At 37.8% G+C, this 22167-nt stretch overlaps 1 protein-coding gene across 3 annotated transcripts in view; it reads right to left on the bottom strand.

The window, feature by feature from the left end:
• Positions 1-6526, bottom strand: part of ZNF711 (ZFX family zinc finger ZNF711) — a 31670-nt gene extending 25144 nt beyond the window's left edge. Inside the window, exons 1-3 of one of the 3 annotated variants that reach the window (XM_055393538.2) lie at positions 6395-6526; positions 3432-4661; positions 2959-3063 (exon numbers count right to left, since the gene is read on the bottom strand). In XM_055393538.2, the coding sequence (XP_055249513.1) occupies positions 2959-3037 (79 nt within the window). In that variant the 5' untranslated portion in view covers positions 3038-3063; positions 3432-4661; positions 6395-6526. The remainder of the gene's footprint in view (positions 1-2958; positions 3064-3431; positions 4662-6394) is intronic. The other 2 variants (XM_055393537.2, XM_088833791.1) reach the window with 2 other exon arrangements.
• Positions 6527-22167: the final 15641 nt, after the last annotated feature.

The raw sequence follows: 22167 nt of genomic DNA, 5'->3' as shown, positions 1-22167 counted from the left end.
TCAACTTACTCTAAAGACTGATTTTTAAGAAATTTATAGGGCTAATCAAGTGAGTCACTACCAGAGGAATAGATTGAAATAGAAAGAATAAAAAGACCTACCATAGAGTGACTTATTTAAAATTTAAGGCACTTAGTAAGCATCATTAAAAGGCATTAAAAATTTATCTCACTAGGTAGCAAAGTATAAACAATATGAAAAAAAAATCTTTTAAAAGTGTGAAATCAACTAGATGACCAGATAACAGTAAGAAACAAGTCATTATTCCAAGCATTTCCCTTCTTACTAAAGTTCCTTAAATTAAATGTGAATAGCTAAATTTCACCAGAAAGCATAATATTTGGTATTTTGCGGGTTTGTCTTGGGCCACCATATACCACTATTTTGCTACTAAGTCTCAAAGCAATATGGGCTTCCCAGGTGGCTCGGTAGTAACGAATCCACATTTGATCCCTGGGTCAGGAAGATTCTCTCAAGAAGGAAAGGGCAATCTACTCTGGTATTCTTGCCTGGTAAGTCCCATGGACAGAGGAACCTGGTGGGCTACAGTCCATGAGGTCACAGAGTTGGACACAACTTAGCAACTGAATACACACGCACATGCATGCCCAAAACAGTATGGACTTTTTTTAGCAATAAAATATTAAACAATTAGATTCAACAGCACAGATTCCAAGGACAACTATTATACTGAGACATGCACAAGTTATCACATAAAGCATACTATTGTAAAATTTAAAGTATCCTTGAAAAGAAACTGGTCCAATAAATTTCTGAATTAAATAAATAGTTCAGACTCTTAATATAGTAGCCATTTCATACCAACCAAAAACGTAGAGAATTTAGAGATCCTATACCACATAGTGTGTTTACTTAGCTAGCTCTATCTATGTATGCTACACTCATGTTTCACAAGTATCATTAATTTCTAGGTTTGTAGATATCTAAGTTTTTAAGCTAGCAAAAATTTAAAGAGAATGTATCTAATTTCTAATCAAATTTTAGAATTTGGAAACTTTAGTATTAGATATAAGGGATTAATTAAACCTCAAGACAGCGAAGAGGAACAATGGAAAGAAAGCTAAGAGGAACACCAAGTAAAAATTCACCAGCACCAGACATTTTTTCAATCTTTGAAAGGAATCAAGTTTTGTTTGCTAATGGGCAACTTCTTCAGGAGTGGGGATGGGAGGGGTTTCTGGCATTTTATCAGATGCCACAGGGTAAGTAATATTTTGTATAAAATGGACAAAATAAATACTGCATTTCTTCCATAAAAAATCTTATTTTGCATCATTTATTTTCAGATTTCAGATATAAAAGATGTCATATAATATTTTTCCTTCTCTGTCTGACTTCACTCACAGAGACTCACACACTTAAGAGAATGAACTTATGGCTGCTGGTGGGGGAAAGATGGGGGCAAGGCATAGTTGGGGAGTTTGGAATGAACATATACACACTGCTGCATTTAAAATGGATAACCAACAAGGACCTACTGTAAAGCACATGGACCTCTGCCCATCTGGCAGCCTAGATGGGAGGGGAGTTTGGGGGAGAATGGAAACATGTATACGTATGGCTGATTCTCTTTGCTGTTCACCTGAAATTATCACAACATTGTTAATTGGCTATACCCCAAAACAAAAAGTTTAAAAAATACCTTATTTTTAAAAGGTAAAAAGTTAAGCTTATTATACTGAAAATTATTATACTGAAAAGAGTCGGACACAACTGAGTGACTGAACTGAACTGATAATTTGAAAAACTTATCTCTTGCAAGGAATTCACAAAATTCTTTTTAAAATCTCTTACACCTTAGCCTTTTGCCTTCTTCTAGGGTTTATTCCCATACTTTTTCCCCCTAAAATCACTTCTAGGTCATCTATAATCAAACAATTCACTTCTGACTCTTTAAGCAGAGTAAATCCATGATTCCTTTTTGTGTCATCAATTAACTACAACTCCCACCACATTAAATCTGGAGAGGACATTAAATGTTATCTAGCCCAACCCACTCATAAAAGTGAATTAAGTAATTTGCCTAAGTTTACATAGATAATTAATAGGACTGCCAAGAATAGAATCTAGTTCTGAGTCTCATTACAGTGGCTTTACAACATGAGACAAAATAACATATTCAACCATATTATCTAAAAATAGTACAGCCTTTTCTTAATTGAGCAGAGTATCACTCTTTGTAGTCTCCCATTTTTAATTGTATCTTTAACATTCCACAATATCTCATGTTTCTGTTTACTTTTTATCCCAATTTACCATTTGTCTCTTCAACTTTCACTTTGATTTCTTCTGTAATTCTTACCACCCTATCACTGCCACTTATACTTCAGATACCTCTCTCTTCTATCATTCAGACTGACTTTGCCCAAATTCAGATTATTTGCTGTTAAGGGAGTCTTATCATTTTCATCAAAATGACTACTGTTAAGAGGCCACTGAAAAATCTGGTCACAAAAATAGGGAATTTTTTTTTTAAGAAAAGAAAAAGGTAATGCTATCAGTGAGAACTTTCTAAGTATATGGCATCAGAATATAATTAATCACCTAGTGCAAGATATTCCTCTATCACTATATAAGCATCTAACTTCTTTGAAATGACGAAAGTACTTCCATTTCCAGCTTTATTAACAATGCAACTTAAAATGTATTTTATATTTTAACATTTTCTAACATGAGAACAGCTGTAAGTATTTACGTAAATTGTTTTTCATTTCCAATGACGTATTACCACTATATTCCAAGTTTCCTTACTTCAATCTGCCCACAAAATTATAAGAATGATTTTAACTAGACTATTGACATATAGATTTACTTAAATAAGCCCTACAAATGTATTTTCCTGGCAAAGGAACAATTTTTCATTGTAATTCTCCCCTTCCCCAATAGAGTTTTGATATTTAGTTACAAAGAAAAAATACAACAAAGAAAATGCTTTACCAAAATCCTGCATAATCATGGTATGGGCCATTCTAGAGTCTGATGTGTGCAATCCAAGACTTCCACCACCTGGATCCATACTTAGTAAAGTTCATTCACAAATCTCTGTAAAAGAAGTGTTTTTTAAAATAGTTTAAATGCATTTAGGTCAAAGTCAATTGTTTTGAGAAAAATGCAATTGAGAATGTTCCTCTCAACCAGGTGTGCAAATCTCATTACAAAGGAAAACAAAGCAAACAAACAAAAGAAACCTTGTTTTATGCTTTATGTGACAACCATAAATAAAAGAAGGGTCAGTGGAAGTAAATCAAAGATAATGGAGAAGAAGCACAAAGGGTGATGAGCCACAGGGAAGTGACAGACGCAAGCAAAAGAACAAAATTGTAGTATTGAGGTTCCAGTTAAAATATAGGTTATTAAATAAAAAAAGAACAAGATGACAACAGACAATAGTTGGGGTGTTTATACATTACTAGAGGACTCAGGTGTCTAGTATTAGAGCACTTCATCCAGTGGCTCTCATCCATTTCTTCCAGACCCAGCTCAGCCCTGCAGCGTAGCTCTGCAGATAAACTTGGGTTTCACCTCTGGCTCCCGGGGTTCTACTTATAATGAAAAATGTTCTATCCCAGTTTCCCTGGAGTTCTTTGAGCCAGTAAGGACTTCTTGCCTTACTCTACTACAATCTCTTGGCTCACAGTTTTGAGGACTCATGAAACATGACTGCTTCCTAAATGTAGTAGAGATAAGATCAATCACATACAAACATTTAGCAAATTGGTTCTTTCAGAATAGCTTTTACTTGTAACTGTAACTTGTAAATGTTTCCATTAATAATTAATAAAGTCGTGCTAGTCTCATGCTAGTTTTGAAAGCAAGAGCTCAACCTATTTCATTTCAAATGACTTATACTATATTTAAGATCACCAGGTAGTATGGAACCTAAAATTAGATTCTGTAACTTAATGTTATTTCTTAAAACCACATGTATATTTTACTCTCAGATACAAGCTTCTAAGCAAATCAACCAAAAAAATCTGTCCATTTTATAGAACATTTCCTCATTTTTTGTTAGAAATGTTTAATAAATTTGGCTTAATCTATTCTTAAGTACAGGAGATCACAAAGATTTTTTTTTCCTTGCCTCAAAGTTCTATAGGTATACAGAAGGCAGGAAAGAGTCACAGAGTAATCTTTATCAACATTTGAGTCATGTATCTCAAAATCCTACAGCAGTAGATGACATCTCTGTATATCACAATGATTCAAACAAAATTACTTTATGTGTGAGCACATTCTGAGCTGTATTTTTGTTATCTTTTTTAAACAACACATTGTTTTCTGCCTTCAAAATGAAGTCAAGAGAGTTCACAAACTACCTGAGTCTTCAGAGAGATAAATTAAAATGCCATAATGACTTATTTCCAACATTTAAAACAGTGTACAATTTTAAATTTAATTAGAATACCTGCTTTATCACATAACCAACAGAACAATTACAAATGACTTTAAAATGTTTTAAACAGTTAATTTTGTTTAATTATTAAATAAAACATGAAGTAATTTGTTAATCACCTTAATATGAATATCCTGAAGAAACTGTAGATTTTCTTACATATTGTAAAATAAAATCTGCAGCATTTTGTTTTTGTTATTTTTCCTTCTGAACTACGTTATTTTCTTTGGAAGAACGTTCTTTTTACCTATTGTAAAAATACATTCACAGTTAGATATCTTAAAACATTTTAAACCAAATCTCTGACACAACTTAAGAATTTTTCTTTCCACTTTAATGTACAATGTGAGATTGGGAAGGGTTCATATGCTCAAAACTGTTAACCTAAAAAGCAACCAAAGGGATTCCAACAGAAATAAGTACCTACAACGCAACTTCACTTAGAATCCGACCGTCTGATTAAACCAAAATCTTTCCTAAAGCATATTTTAAAAATCACTAGCAACATTTTATTTTGGAAAGTAAAAGAGAACCAAACAAGGGCAAGCTTTATTCTTGCCAAATCCATAGAAAAAAAATCTGCACTAGTGCTCAATGAAGTGTAAAAATTTTAACACATAGTGCAACTCTTACAGGAATTATCACACTGTAAGAACATCAATAAACTGGAGCACCTTTTTTCCCCCATATGGAAAGTTTCAATAAGATCAATAACGAATGGGGTATGAGGACAACAGTGTGTTAAGGATTCAGTAACCAATATAGCTAGGCTTCTCAGTATTCTGAAGAGTATATTTCACATCCTTATTGAATGGAGGTAACCACCAAATACTCTTCAAGAAAATATCCTTCCCTCAGTGTATGTGGAGCAGAAATCACAAAACAAAAATCAAAGCAAGAAAAAACAACCCCCCGCCCCACACACACATTTTATTCTCATTCGTTTCCTCTAAACAGATTATTCAGGGCCTAGCTTCTCGATGATGTAAATAGGGTGAGGGACAGGAGAAAAATCCTAAGGCGGCAGAACAAGAGAATGTGAAAGTAGTATAAGCAGAGATAGGAGACAAAGGAGCCCTGGCAACTAGCAGTATTGCAGCTTTGGATGCAACCCTCTTCCCGCAGAAGTCTCCCTTTCCCACGATCACGCCAAGTTTCAATCATTCTGAGCAGAACGCACACACGTGCCCTCCCATACATTACCCATCTCCCTGGATCTTCAACCAAATGAGAACCTTCGCAGTGGAAAGGCAGAAAGCGAAGAGACAATAATACCCTTTCCCCTCCTCCCTCACTTGGTGCAGCAGTCGCCACCGATACTACCCACGCCGTGCTGCCCAACCCCTCATCATCCTGCTCCCCTTGCCCCGCTACACGGGAGACGGCGGCAGGGAACCAAAATGGTGGTGTTTTAGCGAAGGCGACAGTTACCGCACACGGCCCCCACCCCCACCGCAGGCTCTGACGGCTCCCTAGCCCCTAAAATGCCCGATTCGTTGCCACCCTCTCGCAAACGTCGTCATCCCTTGCGCTTTCCAAGGTTACCAACCGCGGCTGGCGGGGACGGGGGCGGGAGCGAGATGGGAGCAGTGCAGCTGAGAGGAATGGGGAGGGGGTAGTGTCGCCGAGAGAAAATGCCAGGGGGCCGCCGCATTCTTCACCGTTTTGTTTTCCGCCATTTTCCCGTCACCCTAAACCACCGACGGCCTCCACGACGGCTCTAGCCCCCGGGGGCTGTGGCCTCGGGGAAAAACAGGGCAGCCGAAGGAGAAGTAATTCTCTCAATTCCCTCAGCCACCAGCTGCTGAGGAGAAACACTGTTTGACCGAGGGGAGGGAACGCTTAGGGACTAGACGCCACTTCCATTGTTCCCGTCGCCCTACACTACGCGCTGGGTGTGAGCCTCTCCTCAACTCACCCGAGCGACACTGAAAGTAGTGGACCCAAGTCCCTGTACTCTCTCCTCAGGAGTCTCCTTACCTGCCGCCGCCGCCAGTTGGATTCTGACCGCGCTCCGGATTTCTGCGGGGGGCGGCAGCTGTGGATCAGCGAGCTCCTCACATTCGGGTTTCCGAGGTTCCGCAGCTCGAGCCAATCACAAGCTACTCTGCGTCTGGGAGGCGCGCCGCCTAGTCCTCTTTATACCGCGCCTGACTTGCTGAGGTTGCATTACGTCACGCTCCCCTAGCTGCAGGGTAGGGGGCCGCGGGGGGAGCGCGCACGCGCGCGCGGTCTTTCGAGAAGCCCGCGCTGGGTTTCTGCCCGGAGACCCCGCGGACTTGCGAGTCGAGGCTGCGGCGCCCGGCGTGTCTCAGTGCGCAAGCCTGGATCCTGGCGCGACCCTGAGGTGTTTCCATGGGGAGATGTTCTGTTTTCCAGGGTTTCTATAGGAGAGGAAGAGGGGGAGGTGGGGAAACCAATATTCGAATGGCCATCCACTGAACCTCTCGTAGATGTTGAATAACATTTAAAAAACAAAACAATCCTACCCTCGAGGATTTGACCAGTTAGGCTGACCTGAGTGATAAGAGGTATGCTTCCCCGAAATGAAACCCTTATGTGTTTTGCAGTTTCCCTCCTTCATTCTTTTTATATTTCCTAGTGGTAGACAGTTCGGTCTAGAAAGTAAAGGGAAGAAAAGCATAGAAAGGACGGGTAGATAAGGGACCAAAATGAAGTGAATACCAAATATCTCTTGATTGTGTCACTTTCAGCTTGTGTCTGAACAAAATGGGAGAACAGTGAGAAATTCAGTGGTAACGGGTGGGTAAAAGAGTGATGCGATGTGACTAAAAGATTGCATTTGCAAAGGGCCTTACGTTCTGAAAATTTAGCTTTGGTACCTTGAGCGTTTGGAGTGAGTAACAGTGTTTATGGCGGGAAAGGATACGATCCTTTAAAAAGAGAGAAGGTTTTACATTTGCCTAAATAATTTGCATATTTTCCAAACAAAGCATGTTATTTTTCTCGGTCAGCTAGATAATTTCTCCAGGTCTCTATAACCTAATACACAATTAAAGGTTTTGAGAAACATAAAGGAGACACAGTTTGAAAGCCCTGGCACAGTATCTGGGCTATAGAAGACGGGGAGTATACAAACTGTCTACTTGCAGAGCCAAGTAATAAGTATTTTAGGCTCTGAGCATTATCAGGTCTCTGTCAACTATTCAAATCTGCAACTGTAGCCCCAAAGCAGCCATAGACAGAATGTATACGAATGAGCATGGCTGTGTTCCCACTGAACTTTATTTGTGGGCGCTGACATTTGAATTTGGTCAAAGTGTCTTAAGAAATTATTCTTTGAATTTTTAAGAACTATTTAAAAATGTAAAAAACATTCTTAATCTCTATCCACTAAAAATACAGGCAGCCATCCAGATTTGCCCTGTGCACGGTAGTTTGCTGACCCCGTAGGTGTTACTTGTTTACTTTTATTTTCCCTCCTAGATAAAGAAAGTTATTTTTTATGGGTATATTCCTGTAGGTGGCGTGTTTCTTTATTGGGTTCCCCGGTAAATACTATTTGAAAGGTCTTCTCCCAGTGACAATTCTAATAGGACATGGGAGAATCTGAGAAAGATGTGGGGGTTTTTACATCAATAACCTTTGCGAACAGTAACTTGTAGTAGATAATTTTAAAACCTGAAGATCATTCTTGCTCCTCCCTCTTTCTCCAAGTATCTCTTCCATCAAAATGTCCTGAGACTTCTACTTCCTTAATATCTGTGTAGTTCATCCTGTTTTTTTTTTTCCATTCCTAATCTCATTACCTTGTTCAGAAATAACCAAATCAGAAAAAAAATGCCTCAGATCAAGCCTCCCGACTCCATTTTTCACTTCAGTTGAGACCCTCAACAAAGCGGACTCTGCAATAGCCTCCTAACTCATTTCAGAAATTGGCTACAAGTCTTGGCTAAAAGTCATATCTTTTTCTATGTAGAATCTACATCACCACAGAGGTCACGTGCATAACAAAACAAACAAAACTGATATCTCACTCCCCTGCTTAAACATTGCTGTAAAATACCCACTAGAAGTCAAGGATGACATTCAAGCAAGGAGAGAAGAAGACTTGTAGGACTCCCAGCTGGGCAACAATGTGGAAGACCATCCAAGCTACATCTTTTAGCTTTTTGGTCAATATTTATTTGAAGGGTAAATTAAATGCTACGTTACGGATGGCTGTTTGTGCTATTATTTTAAATAAGTACTGCTTTTATATTCATGCTTCAGCTTTTTGCAGTTTCACATTAACCAATAATATTCGTTAGGTACTATAAACACGTTGTAGCTTACTTTGTTTTATAACTTGCTCACTTCACTCCCTCTACTTTCTTTGGTAGCCATGGCCATCTAATAGTGTTTTGCTATGGTACATTTAGAAACCACATGTTGCTGTCTCTTCTTTCTTATGTGCTTCTGGAATCACAGTTTGTCATCAGATATATTCCCTTTAACCTCAACTTGTTCTGTGAAAACTCTTAGCCTTCTTGCTTTAACTGGCACCTGACCCTCTCCCGAGGAAATAATCTAAAATAAATTGACATAAGCATATTCAGGATCATCTAGAAGACAACTTTGTAAATGAACACTGTCATACATCATCAACACTCACACTTGTAGTTACAAGCTCATCAACACCAGACATTGCCACTTTAGTTGTTGCGGGTTGATGTGCAATGAACAAATCATACCTTGTAAACTATGTGGTCAGGTCCTATACCAGGTATGTGGCACATAATGCAATTTCTTGGTAGTCCGAATAAAGTGCAGGGGGAAGTGAGTCATCCCACAGCATACAATAAGATAAGCTATGCTCAATATGCCATTGCAGAGTCATATTCACGTTATGAAATGTAATTTAGTTTCAGCAAAACAATCTAATGCATAACATTAAATTAATGCTGTTAATTTATTAGTTTTGTTGTTTATCATTTTGGTTTTATAATTGTATCAGCACTGTTAGCTTAAGAAATATATTTATACAAAGCTCTACTATTATTTATGTTTAAGTAACGTTATAATGGGGCTTCCCTGGTGGCTCAGTGATAAAGGATCCACCTGCAATTCAGGAAACGCAGATTCAATCCCTGGGTCAGGAAGATCCCCTGGAGAAGGGAATGGTAACCTACTCCAGTATTCTTGCCTGGGAAATCCTATGGACAGAGGAGCCTGACAGGCCACAGTCCATCGGGTCAATCAGTCCAAAAGAGTCAAACATGGCTCAGCAAGAAATCAAAAACATTATAATAAAACCAGCTTAAATCAACGTTGACTACAAATATTTTCCTTTAGTCTATGATAAAAATTGCAAAGAGTCAGACACGACTGAGCACACATGATAAAAATATACAAAATGATCCACAAAATCTCTAAATACTATGCTACAGAAAAAGTATCAAGATTTCTTTAGGGTAATAGCTAATTCCAGATTTGAGAGGAAATAAATAAGATGAAATTGTGTTATACTGTTTTGTCAGTGAGCAAGAAAGCCATCAAATACTAATGGGATCATGTCAAAAATACATGAGCATCAAATAATGATAGTAACTGCATGATTACTAAGTGATTGAAACACATAGAATATGTAAAAACTCATGAGTTTATTAAGGATACTGAAAGAGAAATAGAGAGATTGCCCTCCCAATTCCCATCGAAGAAAAAATCTCATTCGATATCATTTGAAGTAAATAAAACATCAACCCCTTACTCTGACAATTAACAAAAGAAAGGAACTCAGTATTTTATTCTGCTTTTCCTATGCAACTATTTCAGTACAACCAAATAACTCTAGGTTGATGAGGGAAAGTTCTTTTTCACAAGAAATATAATAAATGTAGAATAAACATAGAAATAAATGTAGAAAAAGCACCATTTTACAACCTTTAGTGAAATCACAGATCCAGGCAGTAATCATCAGTGGGTGAAATATTAGATTAAAGACTGGATGGAAAACTATAAATCAGTTCAGGTTGTCATCACCTGAACCCTCTAATCAGTTTCTCCCCATTTTGTTTGGCATTTGGTATTATCACTGGTTTTTTTGTTTGTTTGTTTGAATAATTTTTATTTATTTATTTTTGGGTTTGCTGGGTCTTCATTGCTGCATAGGCTTTTCTCCAGTTGCCATGCACAGGCTTCTCATTGTGGTGGCTTCTCTTGTTGTGGAGCATGTGCTCTGGAGCATGCAGGCTTCAGTAGTTGCAGCTCCTGGGCTCTATCTAGAGCACAGTCTCAATAGCTGTGGCACACGGGCTTAACTGTGGCGCACGGACTTAGTTGCTCTACAGCATGTGGAATCTTCCATAATCAGGGATCAAACCCATGTCTCCTGTATTGGCAGGTGGATTCTTTACCACTGAGCCACTAGGAAAGCCCATCACTGTTTTTTATTTCAGCTGGTCTAATAGATGTGTAGTGATATCTCATAGCAGTGTTAATTTGCATTTGTCTGACAGCTAATATTGCTTCATATCTTTCATATGCTCATTTTCCAAAATCTCTATGGTGAAGTGTCTTTTCAAGTTCTTTACCCATATTTTCATGTGGTTGAGTGTCATATTTTTCAAAATATATATATTTGTGGATCCAAGTCCTTTATCAGATATGTGATTTGAGGATATTTTCTATCCATTGTCTTTTCTTTTACTTTCCATGTCTTTGGCAGAGCAAAAAAAAAAAAAAATGTTTTTATTCTGTATTCTTTTTTTTTTTTTATTTTAATTGGAGGCTAATTACTTTACATTATTGTGTTGGTTTTGCCATACATTGACATGAATCTGCCCCGAGTGTACATGTGTTCCCCATCTTGAACGCCCCTCCCACCCAACATGTATATTATCATATGTGAAATTTTTTAATTTGATAAAGTCCAATTTATCAATATTTCCTTGTATAGATTATGCTTTAGTTTGGATTCAAAGAATTCTTTGCCTTGTTTCAGCTCACAAACATTTTCTCTTATGTTTTTTTCCCAGAAGTTTCATTGTTTTGGGCTTTACATTTACATCTATGATCTATTTTGGGTTAGTCTTTGGATAAAGTGTGAAATGTAAGTTGTTCATTTTTATGCTTATTGACAACCAAAGATTCCAACGACATTTGTTTAAAAGTCTATCCTTTCTCCAGAGATTTTGCACATTTGTAAAAATCAAATGGCCGTATTTATTTAGGTTTATATCTGTCCTACTTATTAGGTTCCATAGATCTGTATCTTTTTCTTTACCAATGTCACACTGATCTGATTACTTTGACTTTTTAAATATTTCCTAAAATTGGGTAGTGTAATTTTCCCAACTTTGTTTTTCTTTTTCAAAATGGTATTAGCTATTCTCCTTTCTTTTATTTTTTTTTCTCCTTTATTTTAACATTAATTTGTCCATATCTATAAAAAATTCTGCTGGGATTTTGATTGGTATTTTGTGAATCTGTATCTCTGAGGAAAACCGACATCTTTATTGTGTTGATTCTGCTAATTCGTATAACTCAGTATGTTCATTTATTTACATCTTCTTGGGTTATTTCATCAGCATTTTGTATTTTTCAGAATTCAGTTTCTGTACATGTCTTGTTAGATATATACCTTGTTAGATGTATACCTCAGTCCTTTGGAGGAACTGTTGTGTCTTTTTAAATTTGATTTCCAATTGTTCTCTGTATTTAGCTTTAAACACTTTCATTATAATGTGATCAGACTTGGATTTTTTGGGTTTGTCCTGTTTGAGGCCCACTCAGCTTCTTTTTATTTGTATATTTATGTCAGATAATTGACCACATTTGGAACACTTTCAGTCATTATTTCTTTGAATACTCTTTCAGCACCATCATTTTTTCTTGTCCTTTTGAGACTTTGATTATATAAAGTTTAGACATTTTGTGCTGTCCTACAGGTCCCTAAGGCGTCATTCATTTTTTTTCAATCTCTTTTCTTTTTGTTAAAATTGGATAATTTCTATTAGTCTAACTTCAAGTTCACTAACTCCTTCCTCTGTCATCTCTATTTTGCTATTAAATCCAGAAACTGAAATTTTGTGGGTTTGTAATTGTTTTGGTTGTCGTCTTTTTCAGTTCAGTTCAGTTTTTCAGTTCAAAAATTCCCCTTTGGTTCTTCTTTGTATATTTCTTTGAGAGTGAAAGTATTAGTTGTTCAGTCATGTCAGACGATTTGCAATCCCATGGACTATACCCCACCAGGCTCCTCTGTCTATGGAATTCTCCAGACAAGGATGCTGAATTGGGTAGCCATTCCCTTCTCTAGGAGATCTTCTTGACCCAAGGATCGAACTCAGGTCTCCTGCATTGCAGGCAAATTCCTTCCCTTCTGAGCCACCAGGGAAGCCCCATTCTATTTGTTTGCAGATGCCTTGTTTTAATATTTGATTCAGGAGTGTTATGATTGCTTATTTGAATATTTTTGTTAAAGATGCTTCAAATGCTAGATAATTCCAACATCTTCTTCATCTCATCAGTAGCACATGTTGATTTCCCATGTAAATTGAGATATTCATGGATCTTCATATCCTGAAGTTTGTGTCCTGTACATTTGAGTAATACTACATTGAGATTCTGGGATTTATTTATATCCTATAGAATATTGACATTTTTGTTTTAATAAAGACTTGACTTGGTTAGATCAATGAAGAATGAAGAAAATGAGAGAAAGAAGAAAACAAATTGTGTTTTACCTTACTCTCTTTGAACTTTAGGAATTCCCTTTTTGTCTCTCCAGCTAGAACTGGTGGATTTCTCATGGCTCTCTATCTCTGCATTCCCAGGTCTCACTTCTGAGTTTCGAGTTATAGCGACTGCAGGCCAGGCAATATGGGAGAGGGTAAAAATGGGTAAATTAATCACTGATACACTGATACTTGGAATTCTGATTTTTTTCCCTGGTCCTCCTGCTGTTGTTTACTTTTCAGAGTTCTCAAACAGCTTTCTGTGGAGTCTGTCCATGTTTTATATTTTAATACAGTAAGAGGTAAATGAAAGAATGTTGACTCCATCTTACCGGGAAGCAAAAGTTTGAAAAAAAAAAAAAAAGTTTAAATTGATTGAAATTTATTTTAAAAATTATTTTTAAAAAATTACAAAAAATGCAAGGAATGCTCAAATAAATCAATATCAAATGCTTTTGACAGACACTTTGACTATGAATAGCTAGTAAGTGATGATTGGATTTAGCAGTATGAAAGTTATTGGTGATCTTGACCAATCATCTTTTGTGAGAGTTGTTAGGACAAAAGCCTGGTTCGAATGGGTTCAAGTCAGAAATAGATGAAAAAAAAAAGTAAATATAATAACTAGGGACACCTATTGGATTACTAAGTTAAGGCTTTAGCAACCTAAGGCATCAGTTCAGTTCAGTTCAGTCACTCAGTTGTGTCCGACTCTTTGCGACCCCATGACTCACAGCACGCCAGGTCTCCCTGTCCATCACCAACTCCCAGAGTTCACTCAAACTCATGTCCATTGAGTCAGTGATGCCATCCAGCCATCTCATTCTCTGTCGTCCCCTTCTCCTCCCACCCCCAACCTTTCCCAGCATCAGAGTTTTTTCCAGTGAGTCAACTCGTCACTTGAGGTGGCCAAAGTATTGCAGTTTGAGCTTTAGCATCAGTCCTTCCAATGAACACCCAGGATTGATCTCCTTTAGAATGGACTGGTTGGATCTCTTTGCAGTACAAGGGACTTTCAAGAGTCTTCTCCAGCACCACAGTTCAAAATCATCAATTCTTCGGCGATCAGCTTTCTTCACAGTCCAACACTCACATCCATACATGACCACGGGAAAAACCATAGCCTTGACTAGACGGACCTTTGCTGGCAAAGTAATGTCTCTGCTTTTTAATATACTATCTAGGTTGGTCATAACTTTCCTTCCAAGGAGTAAGCGTCTTTTAATTTCATGGTTGCAATCAGCATCTGCAGTGATTTTGGAGCCCAAAAAAATAAAGTCTGACACTGTTTCCACTGTTTTTCCATCTATTCTTGGAGCAGCTGTGAAGAGATATCCCACGCACAAGGTAAGAGAAACCCAAATAAGATGGTAGATATTGCCAGGGGGCATCAGAGGGCAGACACACTGAAATCATAATCACAGGAAACTAGTCTATCTGATCATATGGACCACAGCCGAATGTGGTCCACTGGAGAAGGGAGTGGCAAACCACTTCAGTATACTTGCCTTGAGAACCCCATGAACAGTATCAAAGGGCAAAATGAGAGGATACTGAATGAGGAATCCCCTAGGTCGGTAGGTGCTCAGTGTGCTACTGGAGATCAGTGGAGAAATAACTCTAGAAGGAATAAAGGGATGGAGCCAAAGCAAAACCAATACCCAGTTGTGGATGTGACCGATGATAGAAGCAAGTTCCGGTGCTGTAAAGAGCAATATTGCATAGGAACCTGGAATGTTAGGTCCATGAATCAAGGCAAATTGGAAGTGGTCAAACAGGAGATGGCAAGAGTGAACAAAGACATTCTAGGAATCAGTGAATTAAAATGGACTGGAATGGGTGAATTTAACTCGGATGACCATTATATCTCCTACTGTGGGCAGGAGTCCCTTAGAAGAAATGGAGTAGCCATCATGGTCAACAAAAGATTCCGAAATGCAGTACTTGGATGCAATCTTAAAAAAGACAGAATGATTTCTGTTCGTTTCCAAGGCAAACCATTCAATATTACAGTAATCCAAGTCTATACCCCAGACAGTAACGCTGAAGAAGCCGAAGTTGAACGGTGCTATGAAGACCTACAAGACCTTTTAGAACTAACACCCCCAAAAAATGTCCTTTTCATTATAGGGGACTGGAATGCAAAAGTAGGAAGTCAATAAACACCTGGAGTAACAGGCAAATTTGACCTTGGAGCACAGAATGAAGCAGGGCAAAGGCTAATAGAGTTTTGCCAAGAGAACACACTGGTCATAGCAAACACCATCTTCCAACAACACAAGAGAAGACTCTACACGTGGACATCACCAGATGGTCAACACCGAAATCAGATTGATTATATTCTTTGCAGCCAAAGATGGAGAAGCTGTATACAGTTAGCAAAAACAAGACCAGGAGCTGACTGTGGCTCAGATCATGAACTCCTTATTGCCAAATTCAGACTTAAATTGAAGAAAGTAGGGAAACCCACTAGACCATTCAGATATGACCTAAATCAAATCCCTTATAATTATACAGTGGAAGTGAGAAATAGATTTAAGGGACTAGATCTGATAGATAGAGTGCCTGATGAACTCTGGACGGAGGTTCATGACATTGTACAGGAGACAGGGACCAAGACCATCCCCATGGAAAAGAAATGGAAAAAAAGCAAAATGGCTGTCTGAGGAGGCCTTACAAATAGCTATGAAAAGAAGAGAAGCTAAAAGCAAAGGAGAAAAGGAAAGATATAAGCATCTGAATGCAGAGTTCCAAAGAATAGCAAGGAGAGATAAGAAAGCCTTCCTCAGTGATCAATGCAAAGAAATAGAGGAAAACAACAGAATAGGAAAAACAAGAGATCTCTTCAAGAAAATTAGAGATTCCAAGGGAACATTTCATGCAAAGATGGGCTTGATAAAGGACAGAAATGGTATGGACCTAACAGAAGCAGAAGATACTAAGAAGAGGTGGCAAGAATACACAGAACTGTACAAAAAAGATCTTCATGAACAAGATAGTCACGATAACGTGATCGCTGACCTAGAGTCAGACATCTTGGAATGTGAAGTCTAGTGGGCCTTAGAGAGCATCACTACGAACAAAGCTAGTGGAGGTGATGGAATTCCAGTTGAGCTATTTCAAATCCTGGAAGATGATTCTGTGAAAGTGCTGCACTCAATATGCCAGCAAATTTGGAAAACTCAGCACTGGGCACAGGACTGGAAAAGGTCAGTCTTCATTCCAATCCCAAAGAAAGGCACTGCCAAAGAATGCTCAAACTACCGCACAATTGCACTCATCTCACACGCTAGTAAAGTCATGCTCAAAATTCTCCAAGCCAGGCTTCAGCAGTATGTGAACCATGAACTCCCAGATGTTCAAGCAGGTTAAGAAAAGGCAGAGGCACCAGAGATCAAATTGCCAACATCCGCTGGATCATGGAGAAAGCAAGAGAGTTCCTTGCTTCATTGACTATGCCAAAGCCTTTGACTCTGTGGATCACAATAAACTGGAAAATTCTGAAAGAGATGGGAATCCCAGACCACCTGACCTGCCTCTTGAGAAACCTGTATGCAGGTCAGGAAGCAACAGTCAGAACTGTTCATGGAACAACAGACTGGTTCCAAATAGGAAAAGGAGCACATCAAGGCTGTATATTGTCACCTTGCTTATTTAACTTCTATGCAGTGTACATCATGAGGAACGCTGGGCTGGAAGAAGCACAAGCTGGAATCAAAATTGCTGGGAGAAATATCAATATCCTCAGATATGCGGATGACACTACTCTTATGGCAGAAAGTGAAGAGGAACTCAAAAGCTTCTTGATGAAAGTGAAAGAGGAGAGTGAAAAGGTTGGCTTGAAGCTCAACATTCAGAAAACAAAGATCATGGCATCTGGTCCCATCACTTCATGGGAAATAGATGGAAAAACCTAAGGCATAGAAGCCTAGTATTAGTCATTCATTCAGTCAAGCAGTTATTTACACATTAATTCACCTATTTATTCAATAAAGATTTTGTACTAGGCACCTCCAGACACTGGCAATAGAGATATGTATAAGACAGTTTCTGCCCTCATGAAGCTTCCATTCTTATAAAGATCTAATATTTAAGCCTAAGGAGGAGTAACTCATAAGGACCTCTTACCACTTTAGAGACTAAGGACAAAATTTTTAAATTCTGTGCCCCAGATTCCTCATTTGTAAAATGTGGATTTAAATAGTGAATGGATTTACCTCATAGTGTTGTGGAAATTGATGTGAGAACTGAAAGAGAGAATCCTTATAAATTCAGTCCAATCCTTAATACACAGTTTGAACTTAATAAATATTAGCTATTTTATTAATCTTATTAACATCTTTACTAATAGAACAATTTGAATATGTACTTACCCTACATTATCTGGGAATCGGAAATGATTTATTCAAAACTAAATATCTGTGAGAGGCCATACACTTGCTTAAACTTTGTGCTTTACCAGCGGTGTTCTGGTAAACAGTCTAGGGGAAGATAGAAACCTTGATTTATAGTATTACCTTATTTCCGTGGTGTAAATACTCCCATCATGGGTAATTTTAAACTACCAATATGACATTATTGAATGCAGATTTGAAAGAAATGTACTAAAGATGGCTTTAGTGAGTCAGTACATATAGCTCTAGCACACCATTGAAATTCTCCTGTCATATATCGAATCCCTATATAGGAATCCATTTCACTTAAGACCAGGTAAAATTTAGATCTTGTGATCTAAATTTGTGATCATCAGTACCTATGGCTGATTCATGTTGAGATTTGACAGAAAACAACACAATTCCGTATAGCAATTATCCTTGAAATAAAAAAATAAATAAATTTTAAAAATAAATAAAAAATAAAATATTATTTTCCATAATGTGACAACCACTTTGGAAAATACTTTGTCACTATCTACTAAAGCTGAACATGTGAATACCCTGATAACTAGCAATTCCTCTCCTATGTATATACCAATCAGAAATGCATATGTAAGCACAACAATAACAACAACAAAAGTATATCCAAGAACATTTATAGCAGCATTATTTAAAATAGCCCCAGACTGGAAACAAATCAAATGTCATCATAATTCATTCATTCATATTCTTTGAGTGCATACTATGTGCTTGATACCTTTTGGAGCTTACATTCTACTTGAGAGATACAGATAATAAACAAAACAAGCAAACAAATACATATAATTTGTTGAACCTGCTATTAGGCAAAAGGAGTAAGTGTTCAGGTAAATAAAGCCTCTCCAAGAAAGTGATATTTAGGCTAAGACTTAAAATTTTAGTCAAAAGAAGAGTTGGGGAAAGAGCATCCCAGAGAGAACAAGCATATGTGAAGGCCCTGAGACCAGAAAAATCTTTATACCCCTAAAAAGTTGAAACAAGGCCAATGTGGCTGGATCATTGTAGGTGAGGGGGAGAGCAGTGGAAGATGAAGTTGAAAGCATGCATATCTTAGATTGCTCAGGGCCCTGTAATGAATTCGTATTTTATTTTATTCACAATAAGAAGTCATTGAAAGATCCTATTGATTCAATTTTCTAAATAATTTTTGTATTCTCCATCCATATTCCAGGCTATCATTCATCTCTCACTTGGATTACTGCAATAATTTCCTAACAGGTCTGTGCCCTTCCTTTGGTTTATCCTTTTCATGTTCATGAAAGATATCTTTTTAAGATGGAAATCTAATCATTCTGCTGTCTTATTTAAATCTTTCAATATTTCCCCTTTTTTTTTACAAGATGAAGTTCAACTCCTTAACCAGGCCTATAAAACCTAGTGCACACCACATCTTGACTTTCACGAGCCCTAGGCACTTCTTCCTTCCTTCGTAAAAACGTACTAAAATTTACATTTTCTGACTGAGTTGTTATACAGACTAATATAATTCAGGCTGGAATCATTATTATATATTCATTATTATTTCTCTTTTCTTTTGATTTTAAAATACAGTTAAAACATTTTCATGACCTTTATAGGTATTATGGGCCCTAGGCATGGTACCTGTTTTACTTAATGATATGTCACCCCTTTTCATATGATATAGCTCCAGGTTAACTCTATAGTCATGCAGTGATTAATTTGAAAAGTATTGAGTACCTACTGTCTGTCAGACATTGTTTTAGAAACTGGGAGTACACCAGTGAGCAAAATAAAAAGACGAAAAGCCATGACTTCATATTGCTTTCATTCTGTTGAGGAGGGAGAGGGACAAAAGGTTAAATAATTAAATAAAGGTTAAATCATTAAAGGTTAATGATTAAATAAAATGAGATGTGTGATAGGCACTGTGATAGGCAGTGATGAAACAGGGAAGAAGGATGATAGTTTCAGGGATGATTTGCAATTTAAAATAGAATATTCAAGGAAAATCTTACTGATAATATATTATTTATGCAAACACCTGAAAGAGATGAAGGAATGAACTAGGTGGATATCTGAGAGGAAAATATTCCAAATTGAGGGAACAGTAAATGTAAAGATCCTGAGATAGGAATTTGGCTAGTGTATCACTAAATGCCAAGCCAGTGTCTTTGAGGTAAGAGAGATAAATTAGATCAGATCATGGGTATTTTATCATTATAATAACTTTCACTTTTTCTGAGGGAAATGGGAACCTTAATGGAGGGTTCCAACTATGGAAGTGACAATTTAGCATATGGTTTATTGTCCTTCCTGCTGTGTTGAGAGTAAACTATAGCAGTGCAAAGGATGAAGCAAGGAAACCTTTTAGGAAGTAATTACAACAATTCAGATGAGAGATAATGATAACTTTGACCATGGTGGTAGCAGCGGCTGATGAGAAATTGTCAGATTCTAGATATATTTTTGAAGTAGACCTAATATATTTCACTGATAAACTGGGTAGGGGTCTAACACAAAGAGAGAAGTTGAGAATGATTGCAAAGCTTTCAGACTGAATAACTGGAAGGATGGATTTGCTACAACTGAAATAGAGAAAGCTATAGAAGGGAAGCATGTTTTTAGTGAGTTGAGTTGTGGACCAGTTAGGTTTGTGATGCTTGTGAAATATCCAAATGTAGTGTGGATTTCAAGGGAAAAGTCAAGGATAGAAATGTAAAATTTAGAGATGATCCAAAGAGAGTATAGAAACAAAAGAAAAGGAATGAAGTCTAGACAAGTGAATTGTTTAAAACCAGAAAAGTAAAAAAGAACCAGCAAAGGAGACTGAGGAGAGAATACCAAGGAAGGAAGAAAACCAGTACAGTATGTTGTTTTGGGTGCCAGGAAAAGAGTTATTTGAGAAGGGAGTGATAAACTGCATCAAATGCTACTGATAGTTCAAGTAAGGTGGGGACTAAGCAACTGACCACTGGATTTAACAACATTGGGGTTATTGGTGACTTTAACAAGAGAAGTTCCAGTGGAGTGGTAGGAGTAAAAACCTAGTTGGAATGGACTCTAGAGAGAATGAAATGATTCTAGAGAGAATGAAATGGGAAGAGTTGGAAAATACAAATGTAGAAAACTCTTTCAAGGGGTTTTAATCTAAATGGGGCAGAAAATGTGGTAATAGCTGGAAGGGGAACATGGGTGTCTGAAGAGGACGTTTTTCTTTAACGTGAGAAATTATACCATGCTTAAATTCTGAATGGGGCTGATCCAGTAGGAAGGGGAAAATTAATAATGCAGGTGTGATGAAGGAGAAATACTAAAATGACATCTTTGAATATGTGAGAGGAATGGGTCAGTTCAGTTCAGTTCAATCCTCAGTCGTGTCTGACTCGTTGCAACCCCATGGACTGCGTTACGCCAGGCTTCCCTGTCCATCACCAACTTCCGGAGCTTACTCAAATTCACGTCCATTGAGTCAGTGATGCCATCCAACCATCTCATCCTCGGTCGTCTCCTTCTCCTCCCACCTTCACTCTTTCCCAGCATCACGGTCTTTTCTGATGAGTCAGTTCCTCCCATCAGGTTGCCAGAGTATTGGAGTTTCAACTTCAACAGCAGTCCTTCCAATGAGTATTCAGGAATGATTCCCTTTAGGATGGACTGGTTGGATCTTCTTGCAGTCCAAGGGACTTTCAAGTCTTCTCCAATACCACAGTTCAAAAACATCAATTCAGCTTTCTTTATAGTCCAGCTCTCACATCCATACATGACCACTGGAAAATCCATAGCTTCGACTAGATGGACCTATGTTGGCAAGTGATGTCTCTGCTTTTTAATATACAGTCTAGGTTGGTTAGAACTTTTCTTCCAAGGAGCAGGTGTCTTTTAATTTCATGGCTGCAGTCACCATCTGCAGTGATTTTGGAGCCTCCCCAAAATAAAGTGTGCCACTGTTTCCACTGTTTCCCCATCTATTTTCCTTGAAGTGATGGGACCAGATGCCATGATCTTAGTTTTGTGAATGTTGAGTTTTAAGCCAACTTTTTCACTCTCCTTTTCACTTTCATCAAGAGGCTCTTTAGTTCCTCTTCACTTTTTTCCATAAGGGTGGTTTCATCTTCATATCAGAGGTTACTGATATTTCTCCCAGCAATCTTGATTCCAGCTTGTGCTTCTTCCAGCCCAGCGTTCCTCATGATGTACTCTGCATATAAGTTAAATAAGCAGGGTGACAATATACAGCCTTGGCGTACTCCTTTTCCTATTTGAAACCAGTGTGTTGATTCATGTCCAGTTCTAACTGTTGCTTCCTGACCTGAATACAGGTTTCTCAGGAGGCAGGTCAGGTGGTCTGGTGGTCAGGTGGTCCCTTCTCTTTAAGAATTTTGTGTTGTTTGTTCTGATCCACACGATCAAAAGCTTTGAAATAGTCAATAAAGCAGATGTAAATGGTTTTCTGGAACTATCTTGCTTTTTTGATGATCCAACAGATGTTGGCAACTTGATCTCTTGTTCCTCTGCCTTTTCTAAATCCAGCTTGAACATCTGGAAATTCACAGTTCATATAATGTTGAAGCCTGGCTTGGAGAATTTTGAGCATGACTTTACTAGCGTGTGAGTGCAATTTTGCGGTAGTTTGAGCATTCTTTGGCATCGCCTTTCTTTGGGATTGAAATGAAGATTGACCTTTTCCAGTCCTGTGGCCAGT

The sequence above is a fragment of the Moschus berezovskii genome, chromosome X (genome assembly GCF_049115385.1).
Source record: "Moschus berezovskii isolate FMDL1 chromosome X, NW_MosBer_1.0, whole genome shotgun sequence".
In the NCBI taxonomy this organism is placed as follows: domain Eukaryota; kingdom Metazoa; phylum Chordata; class Mammalia; order Artiodactyla; family Moschidae; genus Moschus; species Moschus berezovskii.
Note: the sequence above shows the minus strand (reverse complement) of the source record. Positions and strands in the feature narration are given on the sequence as shown.